Source organism: Megascapheus bottae, chromosome 6 (assembly GCF_031878675.1).
Source record: "Megascapheus bottae isolate mThoBot1 chromosome 6, mThoBot2.hap1, whole genome shotgun sequence".
Classification (NCBI taxonomy): domain Eukaryota; kingdom Metazoa; phylum Chordata; class Mammalia; order Rodentia; family Geomyidae; genus Megascapheus; species Megascapheus bottae.
This window is the reverse complement of record NC_143514.1, coordinates 79,543,061-79,569,887: the sequence shown is the minus strand read 5'-3', so window position 1 is coordinate 79,569,887 and position 26,827 is coordinate 79,543,061. Positions and strand designations below refer to the sequence as shown.

The window sequence follows — 26,827 nt, the reverse complement described above, 5'->3', positions numbered from 1 at the left end:
CTGCAACAGACAATAAAACAAGAAACAAGGACTGGTAAAGAGAGAGACAAGTGTGTGCTCATTTGTAAAAAGGAAGATAAATCAGTAAGTAAATCAATCAGTTACTGCAGGTTTAGATACCAAATGTCTGTCTCCAATAGGTCCCTGAGTGAAAGGCTTGGTAGCACTGAATCTTTAGGAGTTACAGACTTGAGACACTGTGCCCAGCTAGGTCTTTTTTTCTTTGTAAGTTAATCATTTCAGATATTTTATTACAGTGCCAGAAAGCTGGCAGACACAGCTGCCCACGAAGGTGAGTGGAAAGAGTAGGAAAGCAATGGGGAACAGAACATGGTAGCAGGCTTGAAGCATACATTCACCTACCTTGGACTCAGAACCACAACACATTCCAGACACCTCCATACTCTGTTATCAACAGGGGCCAAGGAAACTTTAGAGAACCAAAAGTGGGACATAATCACAAATGAACATGAACACAGTAGGGCATATAAGAACAGAACTCATCAAAGTCATCAGAAAGTAATACTTTGGGGGCCAGGAGTTTGGCCTAGTGGTAGAGTGCATGCCTAGCAAGAACTAAGACCCGGGTTTGTTTCCTCAGTACCACATACATAGAAAAAGTCATAACGCCTTAGCCTTGAGGAAAACCCAAGGACAATGTTCAGGCACTGACTTCAGGCCCCAGGACTGGAGGGGGGGGGGGGGAAGGGGGAGGGGAAGAGAGAAGGAGGAGAGCGGGAGGGAAGGAGGGAGGGAGAGAGAGGAAGGGGGAGGGAGGGAGGGAGGGAAATACTTCCCTTATTGACTGTAAAACTAGACACAAAAATTGAGTCAACAGCCGGGCACAGGGCACAGTGGCTCACGTCTATAATCCTAACTACTCAGGAGGCTGAAATCTGAGGATCACTGTTCAAAGCCAGCCAGCACTAAAGAATGTAAGTTTCTTATCTCTAATTAATCACTAGAAAATGGGAAGTAAAGCTGTGGCTCAAGGGGTAGGGTGATATCCTTGAGCTGAAGAGCTCAGAGACAGGGCCCAGGCCCAGAGTCCACAACCCACCAAAAAAAAAAAAAAAAAAAAAAGTCAATATATACAAATAAATTTTTCACAGGAACATTAGATTCGAATTCTGAAACTAAATTCTGGAACTGAACAAAACCAAAATATCTTCAACAATAAAAATTAATGAAATTAATAAAAATTCTCCTTGTGAAGAAAAAAGGCTACAAATAAAGGGCAGGAGAATGAAGCTCTCTTGTGGAAGTGGGGTGGGAGTGTTTGTGCCAGGCTTAGAGTACATGCTGTGCATCCTTGCTCTGTGTTAGAGTAAGTCTAGAAGCAACTCATCCCAGGTGTAATAAGCCGGTATAAGATCAGGATCCCAGTTTAAATCTATTCTGTACTATGCCAGGGCTCCATAAAGAATGCTTATCTACACTGACAGGTTGGGAAAATATACAATGAACTTGAGAATTTATTGTAGCCCAAGAAAATAATAAAATGCTCAAGAGTAACGTCAGCTTGTGGAAAGAATACAGGGATCAATTGGAGGAAATTCCTGACAGTCAAAGCCAGAACAATTTGGCCAATAAAACAAATAACAATAACATCAAATTTTGCTCAACAAGAGCTAGGTTATCACTAAAGTGGTAGAATGCCCTTTGGAAGAGGTGTTATTGGTTTTTTTTTCTTTTAAATCAAGTTTTGTTAGTCTGAACTGTGATCCTATTTGTTCCACAGTTGCTAAGATGATAGGTTTGAATCTCCATACTCAGTCCCTAAATGACAGGTTCACACCTCAACTCCCAGCCTTTGGCTGAGGAAGTCACAGGCTGGCATCAAAGTGTAATCACCTATCTCGGCTTTTCAAGTTACTAGGATTACAGGGATAAGCCACTTCACCCAGCCTTTTCTTTGGGTTGGTCCTAGGGCTTGACTCATGGCCTGGGCACTATCCCTCAGCTCTTCTGCTCAAGGCTAGCACTCTTCTGCTTGAACCGCAGCACTACTTCCAATTTTCTAGAGGTTCACTGGAACTAAAGAGTCTCACGAATTTTCCTGCCCAGGTTGGCTTTGAATCTCTATCCTCAGATCTCAGTTTCCTGAGTAGCTAAGATTACAGGTATGAGACACTAACACTAAGCTTAAAAAAAAAGGACTCAACAAAATAAACATCTAAGCTATTATAAATATTCCATTAAATTCCTCAATGGAGGGAAAGAGGGAGTTCTTTCCTACAGAAATTCTAATCAGTAAACACAGGAAAACAGAATACTAGTAACTGATCAATACTCTTTAATTAAAAAGTGTCAAGGTCATCGACTGACACCAAAAAAGACTGAGGAACGACTACAGATGTCAGGACACTAATGAAAAGTAACTATATGCAATGTGGGATCTCCAAACAGGCTTAACAACAAGGACACTGTTAAAACCCAGGAAGAACCTCAGTCCAGCAGTATGGTATCCACGTTAACTTCCAGCTTCTATTCACACTGGGGGGAGGCGGAGTTAATGGGGAAGAGATATAAAAGGCAGTACACATAACTTCCTAGTATGTTTTAAATTTGGCTCCAGAAAATTATAAAAGAGTAAAAAGCCCAGCACAGTGGCTTACACCTGTAATCCTAGCTACTCAGGAGGCTGAGATCTGAGGATAGTAGTTCAAAGCCACCCGGGCACCAAAGACCAAGAGACTCTTATGTCCAATTAACCACTAGAAACCAGAAGTGGTGCTGTGGCTCAAGGGGTGGAGTGGTAGGTAGCCTTGAGCTGAAGGGATCAGGGATAGCACCCAGACCCACAGAGCTAAAGCCCCATGACTAGAAGAAAAAAAAAAAAAAAGAATTCTACTATGAACCGGACAAGTGTAAGACACTGTTCCCAGCACGTCTTTTAGAGCCCCCCTCCCTTTTTTTTGCCAGTCCTGGGCCTTGAACTCAGGGCCTGAGCACTGTCCTTGGATTTTCTCAAGGTTAGAGCTCTACCACTTGAGCCTCAGCACCATTTCCAGCTTTTTTCTATGGATGTGGTACCAAGGAATCAAACCCGGGTCTTCACGCATGCTAGGCAAGCACTCTACCATTAGGCCAAATTCCCGGCCCCTTTCAGAGCCCTTTATCTACAATATGGTGTGACATGAGGAACCAACAAATAAAAGCACAGATACACTACAATATCTAATAAAGCTCAACCATATACACACAAAACAACAATGCAAAAGGGCAAAAATATTTCATAGATAAAAGGCCAGGAGTTTGTCCTAGCGTTAAGACTACTTGCCTAGCATGCAGAAAGAGCTGGGTTTGATTCCTTGGTGCCACATACATTAAAAAAAAAAAAAAGCTGGAGCCGGGTACAGTGGCTCACACCTGTAATCCTAGCTACTAAGGAGGCTGAGATCTAAGGATCACTGTTCAAAGCCAGCCTGGGCACTAAAGAAGGGCACTAAAGAACATGAGACTCATCTCCAATCAATCACTAGAAAATGGGAAGTGGGGCTGTGGTTCAAGGGGTAGGGAAGTATCCTTGAACTGAAGAGCTCAAGGACAATGCTCAGGCCCAGGGGTAGGGTGGCAGCCTTGAGCTGAAGAGCTCAGGGACAATGCCCAGGCTGAGTTCAAGCCCCATGATTCTCAAAAAAAAAAATAAATAAATAAAGTGGCAGAGCTCTAGCCTTGAGAAAAGCCAAACAGTGCTCAGGCCCTGAGTTCAAGCCTCAGGACTGGCAAAAAAAATTGTTTTTAAATCCACATAGAAAAACAGCCAGGCACTAGCAGCTCATGCCTATAACCCTAGAAGCTGAAATCTGAGGCTCATGTTTCAAAGCCAGCCCAGGCAGGAAAGTCTTCAAAACTTTCATCTCTAATGAACCTCCAGAAAACTGTAAGTGGTACTGTGGCTCAAAGTGATAGAGCACTAGCCTTAAGCAAAAGAGCTCAGGGAAAAAAACCTAGGCCCTGAATTCAAACCCCAAGACTGGAAAAAAAAAAAAAAAAAGAAAAGAAAGAAAAAAGGCAGGAAGTATAACTTAGTCTGTGGAACTCAGAGCTCTGAGCCAGAGAAAACTCATAAAGGAACTTGCAGGAGCTAGATGAGGATTATTTAAAGGGAAGGAATGGGTGGGAAATTGTCCACAGATGTAATTAACCAGAATAGATCCTAATACACAATGCTAACTGTCTAAAATAAAGAAAGAAGGCAATACAGGAAAAATAGAATGGTATTAAATACCCCCAAACAGTTGTTTAGTGTTTCTTGGACCTGGACTTGGAAAAAATTAACCCTAAGATATCTGTATACAATATCAATTCCTAGGTTAGATGACAGCTTGTAGCCTGATCTACTTTATGAGTTTTTTCCTCCATGGCTACTTGAAAGAGGGGGCAGTTAATCTAGAAGTAGGAAAACAGATCAAGCCAGTGACTATTTTTTGATCTTCGTTGTCACCTGCTCAACAGATGACAGAGCATTGCTACAAGCCACTTTTTTTTTCTTTTGCTGGGGCTTGAACTCAGGGCCTGGGAGCTGTCCTTGAGCTCTTTTGCTCAAGGCTAACACTCTACCACTTTTAGCCACAGCTCCATTCCTGGTTTCTGAGTGGCTATGAGTTTCGTGGGGACATTTTTACTCAGGTTGGCTTTGAACTGGGATCCTCAGATCTCAGCTTATTGGACAGCTAGAATTATAGGCATGAGCCACTGGTGCCAGGTCAACAAGCTACTTGTGATGGCTTCAATTAGTACTTCAGTAGTCATTGTTACAAGCACGCAGCAGAGACACTTGAGGATGCTCCCAGGTAGACATGCACAAATGCATAACAGAGCATTTTCTTGGATTACCAAGAAAATGTTATCTGCCAGGCACTGGTTAGATGCTTATAATCCTAGCTAGTCAGGAGTTCAAAGCCAGCCCAGGAGGAAAGGCCATGACTCTTTTTTTTTTTTTTTTTTGCCAGTCCTGGGGTTTGTACTCAGGGTCTGAGCACTATCCTTGGGCTTTCTCAAGGCTAATGTTCTACCACTTCAGCCACAGTATCATGTCCAGCTTCTTCTGTGTATGTGGTATGAAGGAATCGAACCCACAGGGCTTCATGCATGGTAGGAAGGCATTCTACCACTAGACCACGCTCCTGGTCCGTGAGACTGTTACCTCTAATTAATTACCAGAAAACTGCAAGTGGAACTGTGGCTAAACATGGTAGAGTTATAGCCTTGAGCATAAGAGCTCAGGGACAGCTCCCATGTCTTGAGTTAAAGCTCCACAATCAACAAAAAAAGAAAAGGAAAGAAAGTATCTGTAGAAGGAAATAAGTAACACAAAAAATCTTTAAGAAACAGATATGTCTGCTTGTCCCTGAAATACAGAGATAGGTCCGAAGCTACTTCTCAATGTATCTGAACCACATATCCTACAACCACCAAGAAGAAGATCCAGTGGATGATGAATAAGTATACCATCAACAACCCAGCACGAAATTAATTTTTCATACTTCTGTTCTTCCTGTTACTCATCACTAGAGCACTAGTGAAAAAGAACACTTCTTAGGTTTCTGAATGAAAAACATGAAGTGAACAGGAAATATCACAGCTTACTGTAACCTACCATGCTGGATGCATAGCCTGAAGGTTTGTGTTAGATTCAGGATTCTACTACTATGTCATGTGACCCTGAACAGAGTCTGTTAAAAGGCTAACCCAAAGGCTACCCAACTTGACACTGGTCTCAAAGCTGTGCAGTACTCAGGATTCAAACTAAAGTTTTCTGCTATTCATCTGAAATTTTATCATATCAAAGCACTAGCCAAAAATACTTATCTAGGAAGAAAGAAAACTCAAAAACAATCTTTACTAACATTATTGATGGTAGAAGTAGTTAATAAGTAGGGTGAAGCATCTGCATGAAATGAGCTTGGGCTGGCAGGAAGGAAGTTGACACTGGCCCCACATATATCCACAGATACTTCTACAGTGGTGAAGGGTACTGCAGCTCTGAGAATAAGCTTTGATTTTCTGTGGGGAAAAGCTGCAATCCTACAATTTGACCAAAAAAAGGCTACCGAAATTTTTGTTTTCCTTTTGATTCATGGTAGCTAAGGGAAAAAGCTCTCCCTCCCTCTTCCTTAATGACTTAAATGCAGCATCAGCTTAAAAGACACATTTAAGCCATCTTTCCTCTGGAGTGAATAGTTGGCCAGAGCCCCCCCAGAGTTTGTGTGAACAAGATGAATCCCTACAAAGGAGCTCTTTTGATCTGGAGAAGAATGGTACATTATCAGTCTCTCTTTTTGTTCACCATGGGTCTTTTCATTACATTCATTTGATCCCCTTTCATGTACCTACAGTTTTAGTTGTATCTCCCTCAAAATTGAATTCATTTTTGGTTAGTACTAGCTTGTATCCATGAAGAAAGGGAAAACTGTTTACTGAGGCTAAATTGTGAAAAGAAAAAAAAAAAAAATTGGAAGAAATAGTTAAACCTTGGGGCCGGGAGTTTGGCCTAGTGGTTAAAGTGCTTGCCTAGCATGCACGAAGACCTGGGTTCGATTCCTTGGTACCACATACTTAAAAAAAGTCAGAAGTGGTGCTGAGGCTCAAGTGGTAGAGCTCTAGCCTTGAGAAAAGTCCAAGGACAGTGCTCAGGCCCTGAGCTTAAGCCCAGGACTGGCAAAAAAAAAAAAAAAAAAGAAATAGTTAAACCTTAATCCTCATTCGATCCCTCACCCAAAATGTGTTTAAGATAATCTTAAATTTGGTGAAGAGAAGCTAGGAGTTTGGCCTAGTGGCAGAGTGCTTGCCTAGCATGCACAAAGACCTGGGTTCAATTCCTTGGTACCACATACATACAAAAGCTGGAAGTGGTGCTGAGGCTCAAGAGGTAGAGCTCTATCCTTGAAAAAGTCCAAGGACAGTGCTCAGGCTCTGAGCTTAAGCCCAGAACTGGCAAAAAGGGGGGGGGGGGGGAAGGGTGAAGAGAACAAGAGTAAACAGATATTCCTGGTGGCACTGCCACCCCATGCTGTCTTATGGGAGGTGATTTGATTGGCAAACCCTAAACTGTGGTGTGAACAAGGGCTGCTGGAAACCTGGTAGGTTGCTAGGCAGCAGTAAGAAATACATACATGAGGGCTGGGAGTTTGGCCTAGTGGTATAGTGCTTGCCTAGCATGCGCGAAGACCAGGGTTCAATTCCTCGGTACCACATACATAGAAAAAAAGCCAGAAGTGGTGCTGAGGCTCAAGTGGTAGAGCTCTAGCCTTGAGAAAGTTCAAGGACAGTGTTCAGACCCTAAGCTTAAGCCCAGGACTGGCCAAAAATAAATAAATAAATAAAAATGCTTAAAAGTTTGGGGCCGGGAGTTTGGCTTAGTGGTATAGTGCTTGCCTAGCATGCACGAAGACCTGGGTTCGACCCTCGGTACCACATATGTAGCAAAAAGCCAGAAGTGGTGCTGTGGCTCAAATGGTAGAGCCCTAGCCTTGAGAAAATCCAGGGACAGCGCTCAGGCCGTGAGCCCAAGTCCAAGATTGGATAAAAAAAAGAAAGAAAAGAAAAGAAAAAAGAAATACATACATGAGCAAGGACACTGGCAAGGGTCAGGGTGTCAGTCTCAGCAGATGCTCAGAGCACCTGTACAGTCAGATCACTCAAAACAAGGACCACTATCAACTGGTCAGTCTGAAGAAGTTCCAGGCATTAAGTCATAGAGGGATATTTCATCTGAACCCATCAAAATCAAATTAAAGATAAAAGTTTTGAAAAAGAGCTACCACTTTTTTTTTGGCAACTCTAGAGAAAATATTACAGGACAAAAATCCTAATCAATAAAGATTACAGTTATATATCCTGTGAAAAGAACCTCCCTCGAATACCAATTCATCCTTCTACATCTCCAGAAGGCACCTGGGTACAAACCTAATACAATGAAACTAAACTCATCTCGGCCCAGCAGGAATAACCTGGGGTAAAATGCTAAAATGAGATGTAAATTTGTCAACCAGGTACCAGTGACTTATGTCTAGAACCCCAGTAGCTCAGGAAGCTAAAAATCTGAGGATCATGGTTCAAAGCCAGCCTGGGCAGAAAACTCCCCTTGAGACTCATCTCCATCTAACACCCCAAAACTGGAAGTAGAGCTGTGGCTCAAAGTAGTAAAACACTAGCCTTGTGCAAATGAGCTCAGGGACAACACCCAGACCCTGGGTTCAAGCCCCATAAATGACTCACACCCCCCAAAAATTGTCTCCCAATCTGAAGAACATTGAGAAATTCTGAAATCCATTATTTTGAATAATCCTTTCAAAACACACTGAATAGTCAGTTACATATCCCCAGTATGTATACATCTTAATCCCTTCAAATCACTTATATCTACTATATGGACAAGGTGAAAATGAACAGAAACCAATTGTAAGCAAAGATAAGAGCTAAGCTGTGTCTTAGCCAACAATTCAATTGTTCCATTAATCTAGCCATCCTTAAATTAAGCTGCTTTGGTCTGCAAGCAGTCTGAAAATTGGAAAGTGACCTCTGAAACACAGTCAAAAGTTTGTGGGAATCTAGAAAGTTCACGGACACCAGAGGGAATCTCAACATTTACCTAAAATCCTAAGAGAAGGAAAGGCAACAAGCAAGCTATCTGGCCAGAGTGCCAGAGGCTTAATATTTTTAAATGGCTAGGGGAGAGAAAAAAAAAAAAAGAAATTAAAAGGACCTATTTCCTTTCAAGTATTGGTAATCACTTATGAAGGATCTTTTTCAGATTTTCCCAAGCTTTTCTGAGTTCAAAAGGACTCCTGTATCATTTACATGTAATAAATATACATGCATATAAAGTACGGGGAAAAAAGACCTATTTCCTGACATGTGAAAATTAAATGAAACTTAAATTTTAGTTTCCATTAAAAAACAAAAAGTTTTACGAAAGCATGGCCACCTCATTTATTTACATGATATTTGTGCCTTTTGCATAGGAATGACAGAAGACCAGTTTGAGCCCAAAGCTGTATGAAATTTATCTAGGCTCAAAAGTTTGGCAAAGCCTGGCCCATACTAACAGTTGCTACTAATCTGCCCAGAAATAAATGGCTTTAGCTGTGTAACTGTGCAACGGATTCCAGATGGTTTTACTGAACACCACGTGAGAATTGAGAGAAAAATGACTGCACCTCACTAGAATTTAGTTAAAAGCCAGCAAAATCCCAGTGACAGGAAGGAGGGAGGGAAGGAAGGAAAGAGGGAGGGAGGGATCCTACTCTTTAGCCAAGAAAACAGTTCTTTCATCACTTTATTATTTCCAGTGAGGACAGGGTTTTTGGAATGGTAGTTGCATGAGGTCCAAAGCCAACCAAATGCATACAAAATGGAAAGCCTTTCTTTTTCTTTTTGCCAGGCCTGGGGCTGGGCACTATCCTTGAACACTTTTTGCTCAAGGCTAGCACTCTGCCACTTGAGTAATAGTGTCACTTCTGGATTTTTCTGTATATGTGGTACAGAGAAATGGAATCTAGGGCTTCGTGTATGCTAGGTGAACACTCTACCACTAGGGTCACACTCCCCGCTGAGTAGCCTTTTTTGTGAGAGGACACAAAACATTCCAGGTAGTTATGTTCACTTTTTGTTTATGACAGTAAAATTGGCTGTCATTTTACCTTCTTAGAACAAATCTTCAAGCCAGGTGCGGTGGCTCATGCCTGTGGCTTAGATCTGAAGATCTAGGTTCAAAGCCAGCCCTAGCACAAAAGGACACCTGCTGAAGAGCTCAGGGACACCGCCCAGGCACAGTGCCAGCCTCATAACCCACCAAAAAAAAAAAAAAAAAATCTTCAATACATTCTCCCTAATCTCTAATCTTCCTCAATATTTTGAGTGAAAAATGAAGAGTTCGGGAGGGAAATCACCCTGATTCTGCCTTATTCTTAAGGAAGATGCTGTGTGCACATAGGCTTCAGCTGTTTTGCACCTTTCTTAGTTCTAGGGGTGGGATCTTCACAAAGTGTACAGAAGATCATCAGAATATTTCACCCTAAGTACTTGAGCAATCACTATTAGGATTTATGTTTTCCAGAGAAGAAAAATGCAATAGCAATAGCAAGAATATACAACAACATAAAATAAGAAAGATAAAGAGGCAAAGTTAGCCAGCACCAGTAGCTCACACCTATAATCCTAGCTACTCAAGAGGCTGAGCTCTGAGGAGTGTGGTTCAAAGCCAGTGCAGGTAGGAAAGTTCCTGAGACTCTTATCACCAATTAACCACCAGAAAACCGGAAATGGTGATGTGGCTCAAGTAGTAGAGTGGCCAGAGTGGGGAAAAAAACTGCAAAGCCAGATTAGTAATGACAGTGGCAACTTCTGGGCTGTCAATAGTCCGGAGGTGATGCTGGGTGCTGCACTGGTGACTGGGGGAATCAAATGGGACATTTGCCTTCTCCACCCACCCCTCGACTTCTCCCTCATCCAAGACAACTGCACCTCTACAACTTACCTAAGGGCGGCAGCATGGTATGTGTCAACGTAGTCAGAAATGAAGAGCTCTCTGTTCTTAATAACTGGGTCAGTAATGACAAGTTCTCTTCCAGAGTCTGCCAAGAAAAAAAAAAAGGAAGTTATTGATGGAGAAAATCTTTGCAAACTTTTTCTTCCCCAGTTCACCCCTCCCACTCTCATCCCCAGTTAAAGAAGGCACAATAAACAACCAGGATTGGTTAACATCAATATGCAAAATATGGCAAAAGAACAGTAAGAATACCAAGAACAGAGTACAGTTTTTGACAGCTGATAAAGAATCTTATTGGATGCAATATGCTTCACTATGTCTATACACTTGGGCTAAGATGCAGTAAGAGCCACAAGATAAAGAAAAAAAGTGCTGGGTGCTGATGGGTGGGGGGTGGGCTCACACGGTAACCCTAGCTACTCAGGAGGCTAAGATCTGAGGAGGACAGTTTAAAGTCATGAAAAGTCCAGGCATGAAAGTCCATCAGACTTTTATCTAGAATTAACCACTAGAGAACCAGACATAGCACTGTGGCTTAAGGTGATAGAGCACTAGCCTTGAGCTGAAGAGCTCAGGGACAGTGACCAGGCCCAGAGTTCAAGCCCCATGATCACCACCATCACCACCTCCACCACCAACAACAAAAAGTGCCCAGGCCCTAAGTTCAGGTCCTAATGTCAGCATAAGCAGCAGCAGCAGCAGCAGCAGCAGCAGCAGCAGCAGCAGCAGCAGCAGCAGCAGAAGAAGAAGAAGAAGAAGAAGAAGAAGAAGAAGAAGAAGAAGAAGAAGAAGAAGAAGAAGAAGAAGAAGAAGAAAAGGCAGCAGCAGCAGCAGGAGAAGGAGGAGGAGGAGGAGGAGGAGGAGGAGGAGGAGGAGGAGGAGGAGGAGGAGGAGGAGGAGGAGGAGGAGAAAGAGGAGGAGGAGGAGAAAGAGGAGGAGGAGGAGGAGGAGGAGGAGGAAGAGGAGGAGGAGGAGAAAGAGGAGGAGGAGGAGGAGGAGGAGGAGGAGGAGGAGGAGGAGAAGGAGAAGAAGAAGAAGAAGAAGAAGAAGAAGAAGAAGAAGAAGAAGAAGAAGAAATGCATCCCAGAAACTTGTGAATTACTAATAGTGATCTTGTTAGCCTTATGTTTTTTTTCTTCTTGATTTTGCTTGCTAAATTCTCTAAAATAAAATGACAAGATTAGAAAGAATAACCAAGTTGCTATTTTAAATAAGAGAACATAATTTAACTAATACGATAGTTTTTATTATTTCAAAAGAGTTTTAGGAAGACGCTGGTAGCTTATGCCTGCAATCCGAGCTCTTCAGGAGGCTCAGATCTGAGGAGCAAGGTTTGAAGCCAGTTTAGGCATGAAAAGTCCATGAGATTCATATTGCTAATTAATCATAGAAAACGCAAAGGGGACATTATGACTCAAGTGGTAAAGTGCAAGCCTTGAGCAGAAAGCTCAGGGACAGCACCCAGGCCCTGAGTTCAAGCCCCAATGACCAGGAGATACATACAGACACAAATCACAAATTATTTTCAAAAAATTTAAACTAGCAAAATAGAAAGAATTTTCTTCTAAGTAGTTTTGGTATGGGTTTACTAACTAAAAACCTGTCAGCATATAGTGATCGTAAGAGCATGAGCACTGCTGTCAGGCAGCAGGAGGTACTCAGTCTCTAAACTCCATTTCCTCACCCACAGCTACAGCGCCAAGCATGTCTCATTCAAATTCATAGGCAACAAATGTGCTCATCTTGCTACATGAGGCCTCCTAGCCCCTATCAAGAATCAACTAGTCGTGTGTGTGTGTGTGTGTGTGTGTGTGTGTGTTGATCTTGGTTGTTGTCACTAAGGCTTTTATGCTCAAGGTTATCAATCTACCCCTTGAGCCACAGTTTTTTGGCTTTTTGGTAATTTACTGGAGATAAAAATTACACATTACTGGCCATGTTGGTTTGAACTGTGATCCTCAGGTCTTAGCCTCCAGAGTTACTAGGATTACAGGCATGAATAACCAGTGCCTGACAATAATCAATTTTTTTTTTTTTGGTGGGTCATGGGGCTTGAACTTGGCCTGGGGGCTGTCCCTGAGCTCTTCAGCTCAAGACTACTGCTCTACCCTTGAGCTGAGCCCCACTTCCTTTTTTTAAGAGGTTAATTGGAGCTAAAACATTTGGGCAATGGGCCAGGAGTTTGGCCTAGTGGTTAAAGTGCTTGCCTAGCATGCATGAAGACCCGGGTTCGATTCCTCGGTACCACATATATAGAAAAAAGCCAGAAGTGGTGCTGAGGCTCAAGTGGTAGAGCTCTAGCCTTGAGAAAGTCCAAGGACAGTGCTCAGGCCCTGAGCTCAAGCCCAGGACTGGCAAAAACAACAACAACAACAACAAAAAAAACATTTGGGCAGATAGATACTAACAAGTATAAAGCAGTATGGAGGGGGGAAAAAGTTGTCTAGAACTCCTTCTAGTTCTGAAAAATCAACTACCACACCGAATTCCAAAATATTATCCCAAAAGCCTTGCTTTGGAAAATTTAAGTTCACATCTCTGAATATTGGAAATCTAGATAATACAGATTACTGAAAAGGAAGAAAAGACAACTTTATAAAGTGTTTTGTTTTCCTTTGGGTCAGTCTTGGGGCTTAAATTCAGGACCAGAACACTGTCCCTGTGCGCTTTTTGCCCAGGGCTCCAGCTCTATCACTCTGAACCACAGTGTCACTTCCAGGTTTCTGCTGGTTAAGTGGGGGATAAGAGTCTGCAGACAGTCCTGCCTGGGCTGACTCTGCACTGTGATCTCAGATGTCAGCCTCCTGAGTGGCTAAGGATTACAGGTGTGAGCCACCAGCACCTAGCCTCCATAAGGTTTTTAATACTAGCTGTTCATCAGTAGCTGAAAAAGGAAATGTAAAGACTGAAATTACTGGGGCTGGGAATGTAGCTGACAAAGAGGAATGTAAAGAATAAAATTATTAGCGATGGGAATAGAATACTTGCCTAGCATGTAATGAGGCCCTTGGTTTGATTCTTCACTATCACATAAATGAAAAATAAATAAAAGAAATAAAAATTTAAAAATTATTTTTAAAAATGAAATTACTGGGGCTGGGAGCATAGCCTCATGGCAGAGTGCTAGCCTACCATGCAGAAAGCCCTGTGTTCCATTCTTTGGTACAATATATGCAACAAAAGCCAGAACTGGTGCTGTGGCTCAAAGCAGTAGAGCACTAGCCTTGAGGAAAGCCCAGGGGCAGTGCTCAAGCCCTGAGTTCAAGCCCCAGGACAAAAAAAAAAAAAAAAAAAAAAAAAAGAAAAGAAAAAGAAAAAGAAATTACTGTTGTTTTCAAAGAAGAATAATCTCTATTTGGGTGGAAGATTCTCCTAGCACAGGCTCAGAGGTTTAAAAAACAAAGAGCTGGGGCAGAGCAATGTTCTTACTTATAAGAAAGCTCTTTCAAGAATATTTATCAGAGTGGTGATATCCACTTAAAGGAATTTTTTTTAGAAAGAATGCCACCCAAACCTAAGATGTACAAGAATTAAATAAATCAAAGAGATCTATTTACCATTTTCATTATGTCGATCCTGAACCAAATGCTGATACACTGAATCTGGAACTTCAGACTGACGGTAGTACCATTTGACGTTCATGAGTAGATGGTCCCTCTTACTCTGAAAAGGAAAATCTAACAGCATTAGGAACAGGATTGTAAGTGCCCACAAGTGCACAGCATTCCTATGATTAAAAGGTCTTGTAAACAGATGGCCAGGCAGATAGGGAGAAACACAACCACTACCAGGACAGGGATTGTAGGATCAGACTGTATTTTTTCAAAAACCTTAGCCATAACACTCCTCTGACCCTACCCTTCCTAACCTGTTCATTTCAGAAAACAGGAAAGAACAATCTTGAAACTGCTTATCCTTCCCAACCAGTTCATTTCAGAAAACAGAAGAGAACTATCTTGAAAGTGCTTATCTCCCAACTTGATAATTCACCAACCCTACATTTTTACTGAACATACATCCTAAGAATACATCCTTTTACTATCTTAATCCTTGGCCATTTTGGTGTTTGTTTGTTTGTTTATTTATTTTTTGGAGAGTCATGGTGCTTGAACTAGGCCTGGGCCCTGTCCCTGAGATCTTCAGCTCAAGGCTACCACACTACTACTGGGCCTGAGCATTTTCTCAGAGTTCTTCAGCTCAAGGCTACTGTCCTACCCTTGAGCCAAGCCCCACTTCCTGTTTTCTAGAGGTTACTTGGAGAGTCTCAGGTCTTTTTTTTTTTTTTGTGCCCAGGCTGGCTTTGAACCTTGATCCTCAGATCTGAGCCTCCTGAGTAGCTAGGATTATAGGCGTCGGCCCGGCCCATTTTGGTATTTATAACTGCAACACACAGTTGGGGCTCACTCCCAGCCTTTCTATCAGGAAGATCTGACACAAAGTCACCCTTTTCCAAGGTTTGCCTATCACAGACTCTCTTAAATTCTCCTCCAAAAGTGGATCTGTAGTGTTTGCTATATATCGAACAAATGACATCCAAATATGAATGCTGATCAAGAACTATGGCCCACAAAGTAGGGGCCCACCATATTTATCTCTGGGTCTCCAGAAAACAAACAGAACAGCTTCTATGGAAGTACTGGTGAACAGTGAATAACTCCAGAATTATCATCATCCTGTAAATGTTCAGGGATCTCTGAAGGTTAACTTTGTTCTTAGTTCATTCAAAGCAATAAGGGACCAAGTATTACCATTTCATTTGAAATCTACTCCATGCAACAAGCTGAGAGACAGCTCAAGAGGGACTACACTGAGTTTTCCAGGGCTCATAAAACTGTCAACTTAGGAGGGACCTGGACAGACCCTCCCCTCAAACTGAAGGCTGGATCGACCCTTTTAGCAGCGTTTACCTTCTCTCTCAGGCCCACTGACCAGAAATCCATGGCAGCTAATGTTCAAGAAATCCTCATACCCCACGACCAACCGGGAAAAAAAAAAAAAAAAGAAAAAGAAAAAGAAAAAAGAAATGCCTCGCTAAGCACTGGTAGCTCACACCTATAATCCTGGTTACTCAGGAGGCTGAAATATGAGGATCACAGTTCAAAGTTCACTGAAGTCCGTGAGACTCTTAACTCCAATTAACCATCAGAAAACTGGAAGTGGCGATGTGACTCAAGTGGTAGAGTGGTAGGGACAGCACCCAGGCCCAGAGTTCAAACACCATGTCTGACAACAACAACAAAAAGAAATGCTTCAAGTTCATAAAGGATGTAGCTAAAACCTAAAAGATGTCAACAGCCCTCATTAATGGAAGGAAATGGAAGATATGTCTTGCTTTAATGAGATCATAGATATAATATACACTGAAGGCCAAAAAAGGCTTGAAAATATTTCTGCTAAATACTTAAGCCATTAAAAGGACCAGGGAGGAGTGGGAGAGGGAATACTACACCTCTCATAAATTTGAACAGGAATGTAAGTGTGTCATAAGTACCTAGATTCTTACTGTGCAATTAATTCACCTGTGTCAAATACATATGCTTTACAAAAACAGGCATTATCACAGGCTTGGATAAAACAGATAATACACAAAGATTAATTCTACACGATGAAGTCTTCTTTAGCTTTATCCTTCTCAAAAAGAACATTTTTTTTTTGCCAGTCCTCGGCTTGAGCTCAGGGCCTGAGCACTGTCCTTGGACTTTCTCAAGGTTAGAGCTCTACCACTTGAGCCTCAGCACTATTTCCGGCTTTTTTCTATGTATGTGGTACCGAGGAATCAAACCCGGGTCTTCATGCATGCTAGGCAAGCACTTCAACCGCTAGGCCAAACTCCTGGTACCTCTCAAAAAAATTTTAGGGTGTTTGCGTGTGGTGTGCTAGTGCTTGAACTCTAGAGCTTGCCCACAGTGACTGAACTCTTCTTCTTCTTCTTTTTTTTAATTTGTTTTGTTGTTGTTTGTTGTTTTGTGCTGGTTCTAGGGCCTGAACTTAGGGCCTTGGGCACTGTCTCAGCTCTTTTGCTCAAGAGTAGAGCTCTACCTGTTTTGGTAGTTCTGGCTTTTTGGTGCTTGATTGGAGGCAAGAGTCTCACAGATTTTCCTCCCTGGGCTGGCTTCCAATCATAGTCCTCAGATCTCAGCCTCCTGAGTAGCTAGGATTACAGGCAAAGACACTAGCACCCTGCATTTTACACTTTTTAATGACAAAAAATGTTCAGTACTGTCTATTCTGTGGATGGAAAAAGGAGACAAATATCAATGGTCTGTCTTTGTTTTGTTGTTTCTTAAATGAGAGCAAAATAAATGTTAAGAATAAAACCATACTCAAGCACTATGAGGAAAAGAACATGGAATTATTAGAAATAACAGGAAAGCTTGCCACAGTTCAAATCCCAAAGTCATCACTTCCCCAAAATTGGACTGTCCATGGATTCTCTGAATCTTCTCTTTTCTTGTAAAACTGCATTAAAAGAATTAAAAAAAAACTAGTATTTGGAAGTAAGTGCTTGAAGAAATAATCCATCCTTTGTTAGTAGATGATAGTCCCCAGTGCTTTACAGGAATCTCAAGAGCTTTGCTGACAAATACAGGAAGCATTTCCTCCGAGGCACAGAGTTCATGTAGGGAAGAGATGACACTGATCTCAGATCACCGAGCTACTAGCGGAGGTTTGCCAGCTCACAGGAATGAGTTACTAAAAACACATGGGTATCCAGATCTAGCAAAAGTCCTAGCAACAATGTCTGAAGCATCAATGTATGTTTCTGCAATGCATCCAAGATGCCTGAAAAGTCAGAGAGCAACAGAAATGTCTTTTGATACAGTAATTGGAAATGGCATGATACCAGTGATTCTGGAAACCTTTGGGTATGTATTTTTAAGCTATCGTCTAATCCAAGTACACTTCCTGGTCAAACATTTAAAACTTACTGCTCTGGTTATGGTACTCAGTAGACACTATCTAGAAAATGAACTATGCAACATGTGGGCAGGGATGAGAGGGGAAAACGAAGGATGACACTATCCAAAAAGAACTGTACTCAGTACTTGACTTATGACATGGAAAGCAGCCATTTGTACAACACCTTAAAAGTGTCAATAAGATTATTTTTTTAATTACTGCTTTGGTTTGTTTGTAACTAGATTTATAATTCTTGGCATCAATTACACTTTATCTTTGCAGTTGAAGGCCATCTGGCATTCTTAGTGTAGTACTACCTAGAAGCCAAGGAGTGGCAGTATTGTGTTTCAAAAAGACTAAAATCTTTGCAACAAGACAAAGGTAGAGCCAGGCTAACCAGAAGTTTTAAAAGAATTTCCAGCTGCCACAGATACAATGTATGCAAAGAATTTAAAGATTCAGCAACTATAAAGGAATACAAGTGTGTGGTTTTAAACTGAAATTACATAACAGAATATCATATTTCTGTCTGAAACTACTAATTCAGGCACACTAGTCCTTTGAAAAGTAAGGAATAGAACAGATGATTCTGGGATCTCAGTACGAAAGACTTCCCACCTTCCCCAGCTCCGAAAGCCACTCCAGCACTGGGGATGGCTCAAACATTAACCACTGGAAATTCTCATTGGATTCCTATTCCTTGTATGTCATAGACTTTGCCCCAAAATCACAGAAAATTAAAGCCAGAAATTAACCTTGGGTTATCTGATTCAACATGAACTTTGAAGAGTAGTCATTAGACTTGACTACACAACTTACTAAGTTATGTCATTAGGACGAATAACTTCAAGTTCCCTCTGCCCTCACTTGTGTGTCCTAACTCATTAGACTGTAAAGTTTAATAATATAAATTGAACGGATGTTGAGTTGGGGTTGCAAATCAAAGGGTAGAGTATCTGCCTTACCTGAACTGAATCTCCAGTACGGTGAAAAGACCGTAACAATGTCCACTGAAGTACTAATTGAAGCCAGTAATTAATTTTGGTTTCTTTTCAATGTTGTAATTTGTGCAGGGCACTGGTGGCTACACAGGAGGCTGAGATTTGAGGATCCAGGTTCCATGCCAGCCCAGGAAAGTCTGTGAGACTTTTTATTTTTTTGGCCAGTCCTGGCGCTTGAACTCAGGGCCTGAGCACTGTCCTTGGGGGAGTTTTCCTTCAAGGCTGGCACTCTGCCACTTGAGCCACAGCACCACTTCCAGCTTTTCTATGTATATGGTACCAAGGAATTGAACCCTGGGTCTTTGTGCATGCTAGGCAAGCACTCTACCACTAGGCCAAACTCCCGGCCAGCCGAGGCTCCTTATCTCTAACTGCCAGAAAAGTAATACAGAAGTACAGCTGTGACTTAAATGGGTAGACTGCTAGTCTTGAGCTCAGGGACAGCACCTAGTCTCTGAGTTCGAGCTCACAAAGGACTCTCTGGCCCTACCCCAGCCCTCCTCCCCCGCAAAAAAGTATAGATGAATATAGTAGTATAAAGAGTTCATATATAGGATTTGCTTTTCTTTGATTCAAAATTAAGTTAGTTCCATACAATAACAAGGGGAAAAATTAGCCCTGTAGGAAATTGGGGCCCAAGCCTCAGCTACAGGGGAGGGACTTCTGAAGGCACCTCCAATGTTCCTAAGCAACACTTCTTGTATTTATTAGAGAGTAACAGGATGGCCTAACAGTCAGTGGGGATAAATGACAGGATGCTGAACAGAAGGAGAGGAAAGAGCCCACTAAGAAGCAAACATGGCCCACCATTTCACTATCATGCAGAAGTGATGCTGCATACATTGGGACACACAGGTCTAGCTAGAGAAGCCACCAAACAGGAGTATACTATCTCTCTGCTTGCAGGAAGTTTCCATAACATGGAACTTGTAAAGGTGGAAGGAAAGGCTTAAGGTTAAATTCAGGAAGACCACACCCTGACTTGGGTTTCTTTGTTTTGTTTGTTTGTTGCCAGTCTTGGGGCTTGGGTTGGGACCTGCACAATGTCTTTGGACAGTGTTTGCTCAAGGCTAGCACTCTGCCACTTGTGCCACAGTACCACTTCTGGCTTTTTCTGTGTATGTGGTTCTAGGGAATCAAACCCAGGGCTTTCTGTATGCTAGATGATCATGCTACCACTAGGCCATGCTCCCAACCCCTTTTGGTTTCTTTTTAAATGAAAACTCCATGTAAATTTATGGAAGAAATGAAGCAAGACCCCCTATTCCTTTCATCCAGGCTTGGAAAAGGACCAAGTCCCCAGAAGGCAGTGGAAGGAGGCCTGCTACCGACAGGGCTTTTGGTATTAGGCAACAGGTTTGAGGATTAACACATTTACAAGTTAGAACTGAAATTAAACAAAGCTATAAATAACTTGCAAAGGTAACTACTAAGCAGAGCAAACAGGACAAAGGTCAATGGGAAACTAGGCTTGAAGAGCAACTATGTTCTCTCTGAGTTCCATCAGCATGAAGACCTGAGTTCCACACACACACACACACGCACGCACGCACGCACGCACGCACGCACATACTGAGTTATATAAAGAGTAGTAATGTGATAGATCAAAAAGACTTCAAGGACTTCAAGAAATCCTTCATTGCTTATGTTTAAAATTCAAAAGATCTAGCTGGGCTCACACCTGTAAGCACAGCTACTCAGGAAGCTGAAATCTGGGGATTGCAGTTGAAAGCTAGCGCAATACTAAAGACCATGAGACTCTCATCTCCAATTAACAACTAGAACAAAACTGGAAGTGGGGCTGTGGCTAAAGGGGTAGGGCAGTAGCCTTGAGCTCAGGGGCAGTACCCAGGCCCAGAGTTCAAGCCCCACCATACACAAAAATAAAAATAAAATATCTGGTTTCAGAGCCAGGTGACACTAGATCAAACATCTTGCTTCATAAGCCAACACAGACAATCGGATCTAAAAAAAACAAACATAGGGCTATTTAGGGGAAATAGTTGATATATTTGTAATGTGTAGCTCAAAATGGAACTTTTTGGGGGGGCGGCGGATCATGGAACTTGAACTCAGTGCCTTGGAACTGTGCCTAAGTTCTTTTGCGCAAGGCTAGTGCTCTACCACTTTGAGTCAAAGTGCATGTCCAGATTTCTGGTGGTTAATTGGAGAAAAGGGAGCCTACCAGGGTTGGCTTTCATCCTCAGATCTCAGCCTTCGGAGTAGCTATGATTACAGGTGTGAGCCACCAGTACCCTGCCTTTAAAAAGCAACTTCTAAAGATATATTTTGTATTGTTTTTAGAGCACAACAATGGAAATGTTAAGAGCTAAATAAGACATTAGAGGTTTACTGTATAATAAATGCTCACATTAAATTTTAATTGACAGGACATTATCTATACATAGAGAACTGTCTAAGGAATAATGCTGCCCATCCATTCTAAAATGGCATCTAATCATATCGAGTCTACCTTTACCTGCAGCCAATGACTGACTACATGCATCACCCTCTCTAATGCTTTGGAGACAAACAGTCTAAAGTGGCTTCCATACTCTGACTTGGGATGACAGAAATAAGTATCTATAACAAGAGTCAATGATTAATATGTTGGCCTTTTAGTGGCTCATGACTACAATCCTAGCTATTCAGGAGGCTGAGACCTGAGGACTAAGGTTCAAAACCAGCCTTGGCATGGAAGTCCGTGAGACTCTTACCTTCAATTAACCACCAGAAAACCAGAAGTGGCACTGTGGAGCTGAAGAGTTCAGGGACAGCACCCAGCCCAGAGTACAAGCCCTATAACCGACCCCCCAAACCAAAAAAATTGGTATGTTGGGGCTCGGTAATACAGTACTAGCTTAGCCACTGCTGATACTCTGGCTTATCTGTAGATATAATTTGCTTGTGCTGAGTCTGAATTATCTTTGATCTTTACAGGATGATACTTATGTCTCTCAATCTTCCTGTCTTTTGCTATATGTACATATACATATATACACACACACAGACATATATATATATATATAGCATTTGCTACTGTTGTTATTACTGTTATTTATGGTACCGTGGCTCAAGTGACAGGGTTCTAGCCTTGAGGAAAAAAAAAAAACCAAGAACAGTGTTCAGGCTCTGAGCTCAAGCCTAGGACTAGTTTAAAACAAACAAACAAACAGGAAGTTCAGGGATAGTGCCAGGCCTAGAGATCACGGTTCAAGCCCCAGGACTAGCCAACAAGTTTTTTTGTTGTCGTAGTTTTGGTACTGTTCCTGGAGCTTGAACTCAGCTCAAGGACAGTGCTTGTTCTATCACTTGCATGACAGCTCTACTTTAGGCTTTTTGGTGGTTAATGGGAAATATGAGTCTCTCGGACTTTCCTACCTAGACTGGCTTTGAACAATGATCCTTCAGATTTCAACCCCTGAATGGCTTAGATAGCTTATATAATGGTGATTGGTTTATATAATGGGAAACTTTTCAATGTTTCCGTGAGTTTTCATCTTTCTTGTATTTTTATGGGTGTGAGCCATTGGCACCTGTCAAGGTTTTCTTTCTTTCTCCCCCCACTCCCTAGTCCTGGGCTTGGGCACTGTCCTTGGGTTTTTTCTCAAGGCTAGAACCCTCCAACTTGAGCCACAGCACCACTTCCAGCTTTTTCTATGTATGTGGTACCGAGGAATTGAATTCAGGTCATTATGCATGCTAGCCAAGCACTCTACCACTAGACCAAACTCCAGCCCCAGGTTTTCATTTTTTTTTTTTTTTTAAATATGATCAGGTATTTTTGTTTTTCTTTTTCTCCTTTCTTTCTTCCTTCCTTCCTGCCTTTTTTTTTTTTTTCAATGGGTCTTAGGACTTGAAGTCTGGGCCTAGGCACTGTTCCTGAGCTCTGGCGCCACAGCATCACTACCTGTTATCTAGTGATTAACTGGAGATAAGAGTCTCAAGTTCTCTCTCTCTCTTTTTTTTTTTTGGTGGGTTGTGGGGCATGAACTCAGCCTGGGACATTGTCCCTGAACTCTTCAGCTCGAGGCTACCGCCTTGCCCTTGAGTCAAGCCCCACTTCCCGTTTTCTAGTGGTTAACTGGACATAAGAGTCTCAGGTCCCTTGGGGCTGGGAGTTTGGCCTAGTGGTTAAAGTACTTGCCTAGCATGCATGAAAGACCTGGGTTCGATTCCTCGGTACCACATACATAGAAAAAAGCCAGAAGTGCTGAGGCTCTAGCCTTGAGAAAGTCTAAGGACAGTGATCAGGCCCTGAGCTCAAGTCCAGGACTGGCAAAAAAAAAAAAAAAAAAAAAGAGTCTCAGGTCCATTTGTGCCAGGGCTGGCTTTGAACCTTGATCCTCAGATCTCAGCCTCCTAGAGGTGTGAGCCGCTGTACCTGGCTATTAGGAATAGATTTTTAATCATAACTACATAGACATAAAAATCTATGATGGGCTATATACTCCATAGACATAATGTTTTATTCCATATATTAATATGTATCTATGACATACAAACCCTCAGCTTAATTTTAATTATGTTCTAAAATCTATGTCCCTGTGATTGTATATAGAGATTCCCTTTTTGAATACTTGTTTGTTAAACATGACATTTGAAATATGGTGTAAAAATCAAAGTTAATAAAATCTTTAATTAAAAAAAGCCAGAGGGGGAATTTTTTTATTGATGTATATATTAATTGCACATAAAAAAGTATGTTTTGGGTATGGTGGCTCAAGCTTAAGCCTCTATCTCTGGTCTCTATCTCTGAGCCTCTCTATGTTCAAGATTAGCACTCTACCACTTCTGCCACAGCACTACTTCTGGCCTTTTCTGTTTATGTGGTACTAATCAAAACCAGGACTTCCTTATATTCTAGGTAAGTACTCTACCACTAAACCACATTCCCAGCCTTGGTGGCTAATTCTTTTTTTTGGGGGGGGGTGGGGTGGGGTGGGGTCAAGGGGCTTGAATTCTGGGCCTGGGCACTGTATCTGAGCTCTTCAGCTCAAGGGTAACGCCCTACCCCTGCAGCCACAGCCCCATTTCCCATTTTCTAGTGATTAATTGGAGATAAGAGTCTCAGGTCCTTTTGTGCCTGGGGCTGGCACAGTAATCCTCAGATCTCAGCCTTCTAGGTAGCTAAGATTAAAGGCATAAGCCACTTTACTGGCCTGGTGGCTCATTCTTGTAACCCTAACTACTAACAGGGCTGAGACCTGAGGGATCTCTGCTCCAAAACACACACACACACACACACACACACACACACACACACACAGCTCATTCTTGTAACCCTAACTACTAACAGGGCTGAGACCTGAGGGATCTCTGCTCCAAAACACACACACACACACACACACACACACACACACACACACACACACACACACACACACACACACACACACACACACACACACACACACACACACACACACACACACACACAGCTCATTCTTGTAACCCTAACTACTAACAGGGCTGAGACCTGAGGGATCTCTGCTCCAAACACACACACACACACACACACACACACACACACACACACACACACACACACACACACAGCTCATTCTTGTAACCCTAACTACTAACAGGACTGAGACCTGAGGGATCTCTGCTCCAACACACACACACCCCAAGATGAAAATTCATCAGAACAATGAAACATTTCCCATTACATAAATTAATGTCTAGTCTTAAATGCCTTATTTTTTCAGCTCTTTTTAAACCAATAACAAGATTATAACCTTTAATACCAGTTAGTCTGTTTATAAATGTTTCACCTACAGCCAGTTTTCCTAATACAAACATACCCAGATAGCTTATCTCAGTTATCTTGGCAGACAACAAAGGGATACTGGCCTGCTGGACAGGAAAGAAATGGAAAGCAGTAAATGAGAAGGCTTAGTTAATCCCAAGCAATCCATCAGTGTAATCAGTCAAGTGTGAACTGAGCAAATGGTGGGGGACAGAGGGAGGGAAGGAGGGGGAGAGAGTGGAAAGAGAAAAGGGGAAAGGGGAGAGGGAAGGAGGGGAAGGAGGGGGAGAAAGAAAGAGAGAGGGGGGGGGGTAGGGGCTGAATATCAAAGAGCATTTGACTAGAAACACAATGTACCTAAATGGTCAGATTCTCTATTGTGTTCAAGAACAAATATCTACAAATAAAAAGGCTCATGTTTTTGTTTTTGTTTTTTTTAAATTAAGGCCTTCTACAATAAAATCTGCCGCCTTTTTTCAAAACAATGCTAAAATTTTGCATTTTATTTTATTTATTTTGCCAGTCTTAGACTTCAGCTAAGGCATGAGCATTGATCTTAGGCTTTCTCAAGATCACTTGAGCCACCACAAGCACCACTTCTGGCTTTTTTTCTGTGCATATGGTACTGAGGAATTGAACCTGGGTCTTCATGCATACTAGGCAAGCACTCTGCCACTAGGCCAAACTCCTAGCCCTGGGTCTTATTTCTTTTTTTTATTAGCAATATATAATTTAAGCACAATACAAATTCATTAATAGTTCTGATTAGGTGTGACAAATGGATACAAGTTGTGTAACACCATACAATCAAATAGGGAACTTTTATTTCTATTACCATAAAACACTACTCTTAGCAGGGTGCCTGTGTTCAAGCCTATAATCTTAGCACCTCAGGAGGCCGAGAGTTGTAGTTCAAAACAGTCTGGGCAGAAAGTCCCCATGAGACTCCTACTCCAATTAACCATTGAAAAACTAGAAGTGGGGCTATGGCTCAAAGTGGTAACCTTGAGTAAAAGAGCTCAAGCTCAGGGACAGCACCCAAGGCCCTGGGTTCAAGCTCTATGACTGACCAAACAAAAAGAAAAGAAAAGAGAAAAAAAGAAGAAAATTGTTAAAACTCAACATCTGCTATGTTGTAAAGGCTTTTGAGCCAGAAATTACTTGAGAAATAATATCTTAAACTTCTTTCTCCATTATAACACACAAAGCTGCTATGGACAAAACCATCTCTGAGTTAGCTATAACACTGCTGTTACAAACTGCTATAGAAGTGAATCCTACACTCTGTAAAATCAAATAATTAAGCTTCTAAGCTGAGATATAATACAGCTCAAAATATAGATAAAATTCTGATATCAATGAGGAATAAATGCAACAAAATTATTTCAAACAAATCTGAGGTATCTTTTCCTCAAATCATGTAGCCAAGATGTATGGAGTCACTGCTGGACTAGAGCTGAGGACTGTGTTCAGGCAGGGAGGACTGAGGACTAGACTGGGACGGCTTACATTCCAAAACAGGAATGGGCCCTCAGCCTATCTCTTCCCCTACCTTCAGCCATTGGTTAAAGTGTTTGAAAAATAGAAGTCACAAGCAATAAAGTCTGCCTTTTAATCATCATACAACCCTAGGTGAATAGCATTTATTTATGCTGCTATGTAATTTCTTTGGGTATTATTCTCTTCAACATTAGTTTTTTTCTCAAAATCTCTCCAGGATGGCAAGATCTGACTGATAAATTCCTATCCCAACTGCTCCATCTAAAGAAATAATAAAGCATGGGCCGGGAGTTTGGCCTAGTGGTTAAAGTGCTTGCCTAGCATGCATGAAGACCCGGGTTCGATTCCTCGGTACCACATACATAGAAAAAAGCCGGAAGTGGTGCTGAGGCTCAAGTGGTAGAGCTCTAGCCTTGAGAAAGTCCAAGGACAGTGCTCAGGCCCTGAGCTCAAGCCCAGGACTGGCAAAAAAAAAAAAAAAAAGAAAAAAAAGAAATAATAAAGCAGCCCAAGAGGCCTGTCTTATTTGCTCTTAGCTAAGCCTAAACTTGTTGATACAAACGCTTGAAGATCCTTCTCTCCTTTCCTTCCTCCCTTCTTCCATCTTCTTTGTTGTTTTGTTCTGGTTTTGCAGAGCTGAAGATCAAACCTAAGGTTTCACACATGCTAGGCAAATGCTCTGCCACTGAGCACATTGCATTTTCCTTTTAATTTGCTTTTCTTTTTTGGTTGGTAATAAGGCTTGAACTGTGGGGCCTGGGCATTGTCCCTGAGCTCTTCAGCTCACTAGCCCTTACCACTTGAACCACCGTGCCACTTTCAGACTTCTGGTGGTTAATTGGAGATAAGAGTTTCACAGACTTTCCTGCTAGGGCTGGCTTTGAACTGTGATCCTCAGATCACAGCTTCTGAGTAGCTAGGATGACAGGCATGAGCCACTGGTACCCGACTAAACTTTTTATTTTTCATTTAAAAAATTTCATTATGAAATGTTTGACTGAAAAGGCATAAAAATAACATTAAGTATGAACACTAGATATTCTGTATACAATAAAACACAACACTGCTAGGCAGTGATATACAGACTACTAAATTTATTTATTTGTGAGTTTCCTGACTTATTTACATATGTATTTCAGGCTAAAAATTTATTTCTAAACATGACTTTCAATAAAT

At 41.8% G+C, this 26,827-nt stretch overlaps 1 protein-coding gene across 10 annotated transcripts in view; it reads right to left on the bottom strand.

The window, feature by feature from the left end:
• Positions 1–26,827, bottom strand: part of Rere (arginine-glutamic acid dipeptide repeats) — a 391,456-nt gene that overhangs the window by 152,257 nt on the left and 212,372 nt on the right. For all 10 annotated transcript variants that reach the window (XM_090335897.1, XM_090335904.1, XM_090335906.1 and 7 more), the window contains 2 exons: positions 14,056–14,161; positions 10,487–10,583 (listed from right to left, as the gene is read on the bottom strand). In XM_090335897.1, coding sequence (XP_090192023.1) covers positions 10,487–10,583; positions 14,056–14,161 — 203 coding nt within the window. The remainder of the gene's footprint in view (positions 1–10,486; positions 10,584–14,055; positions 14,162–26,827) is intronic.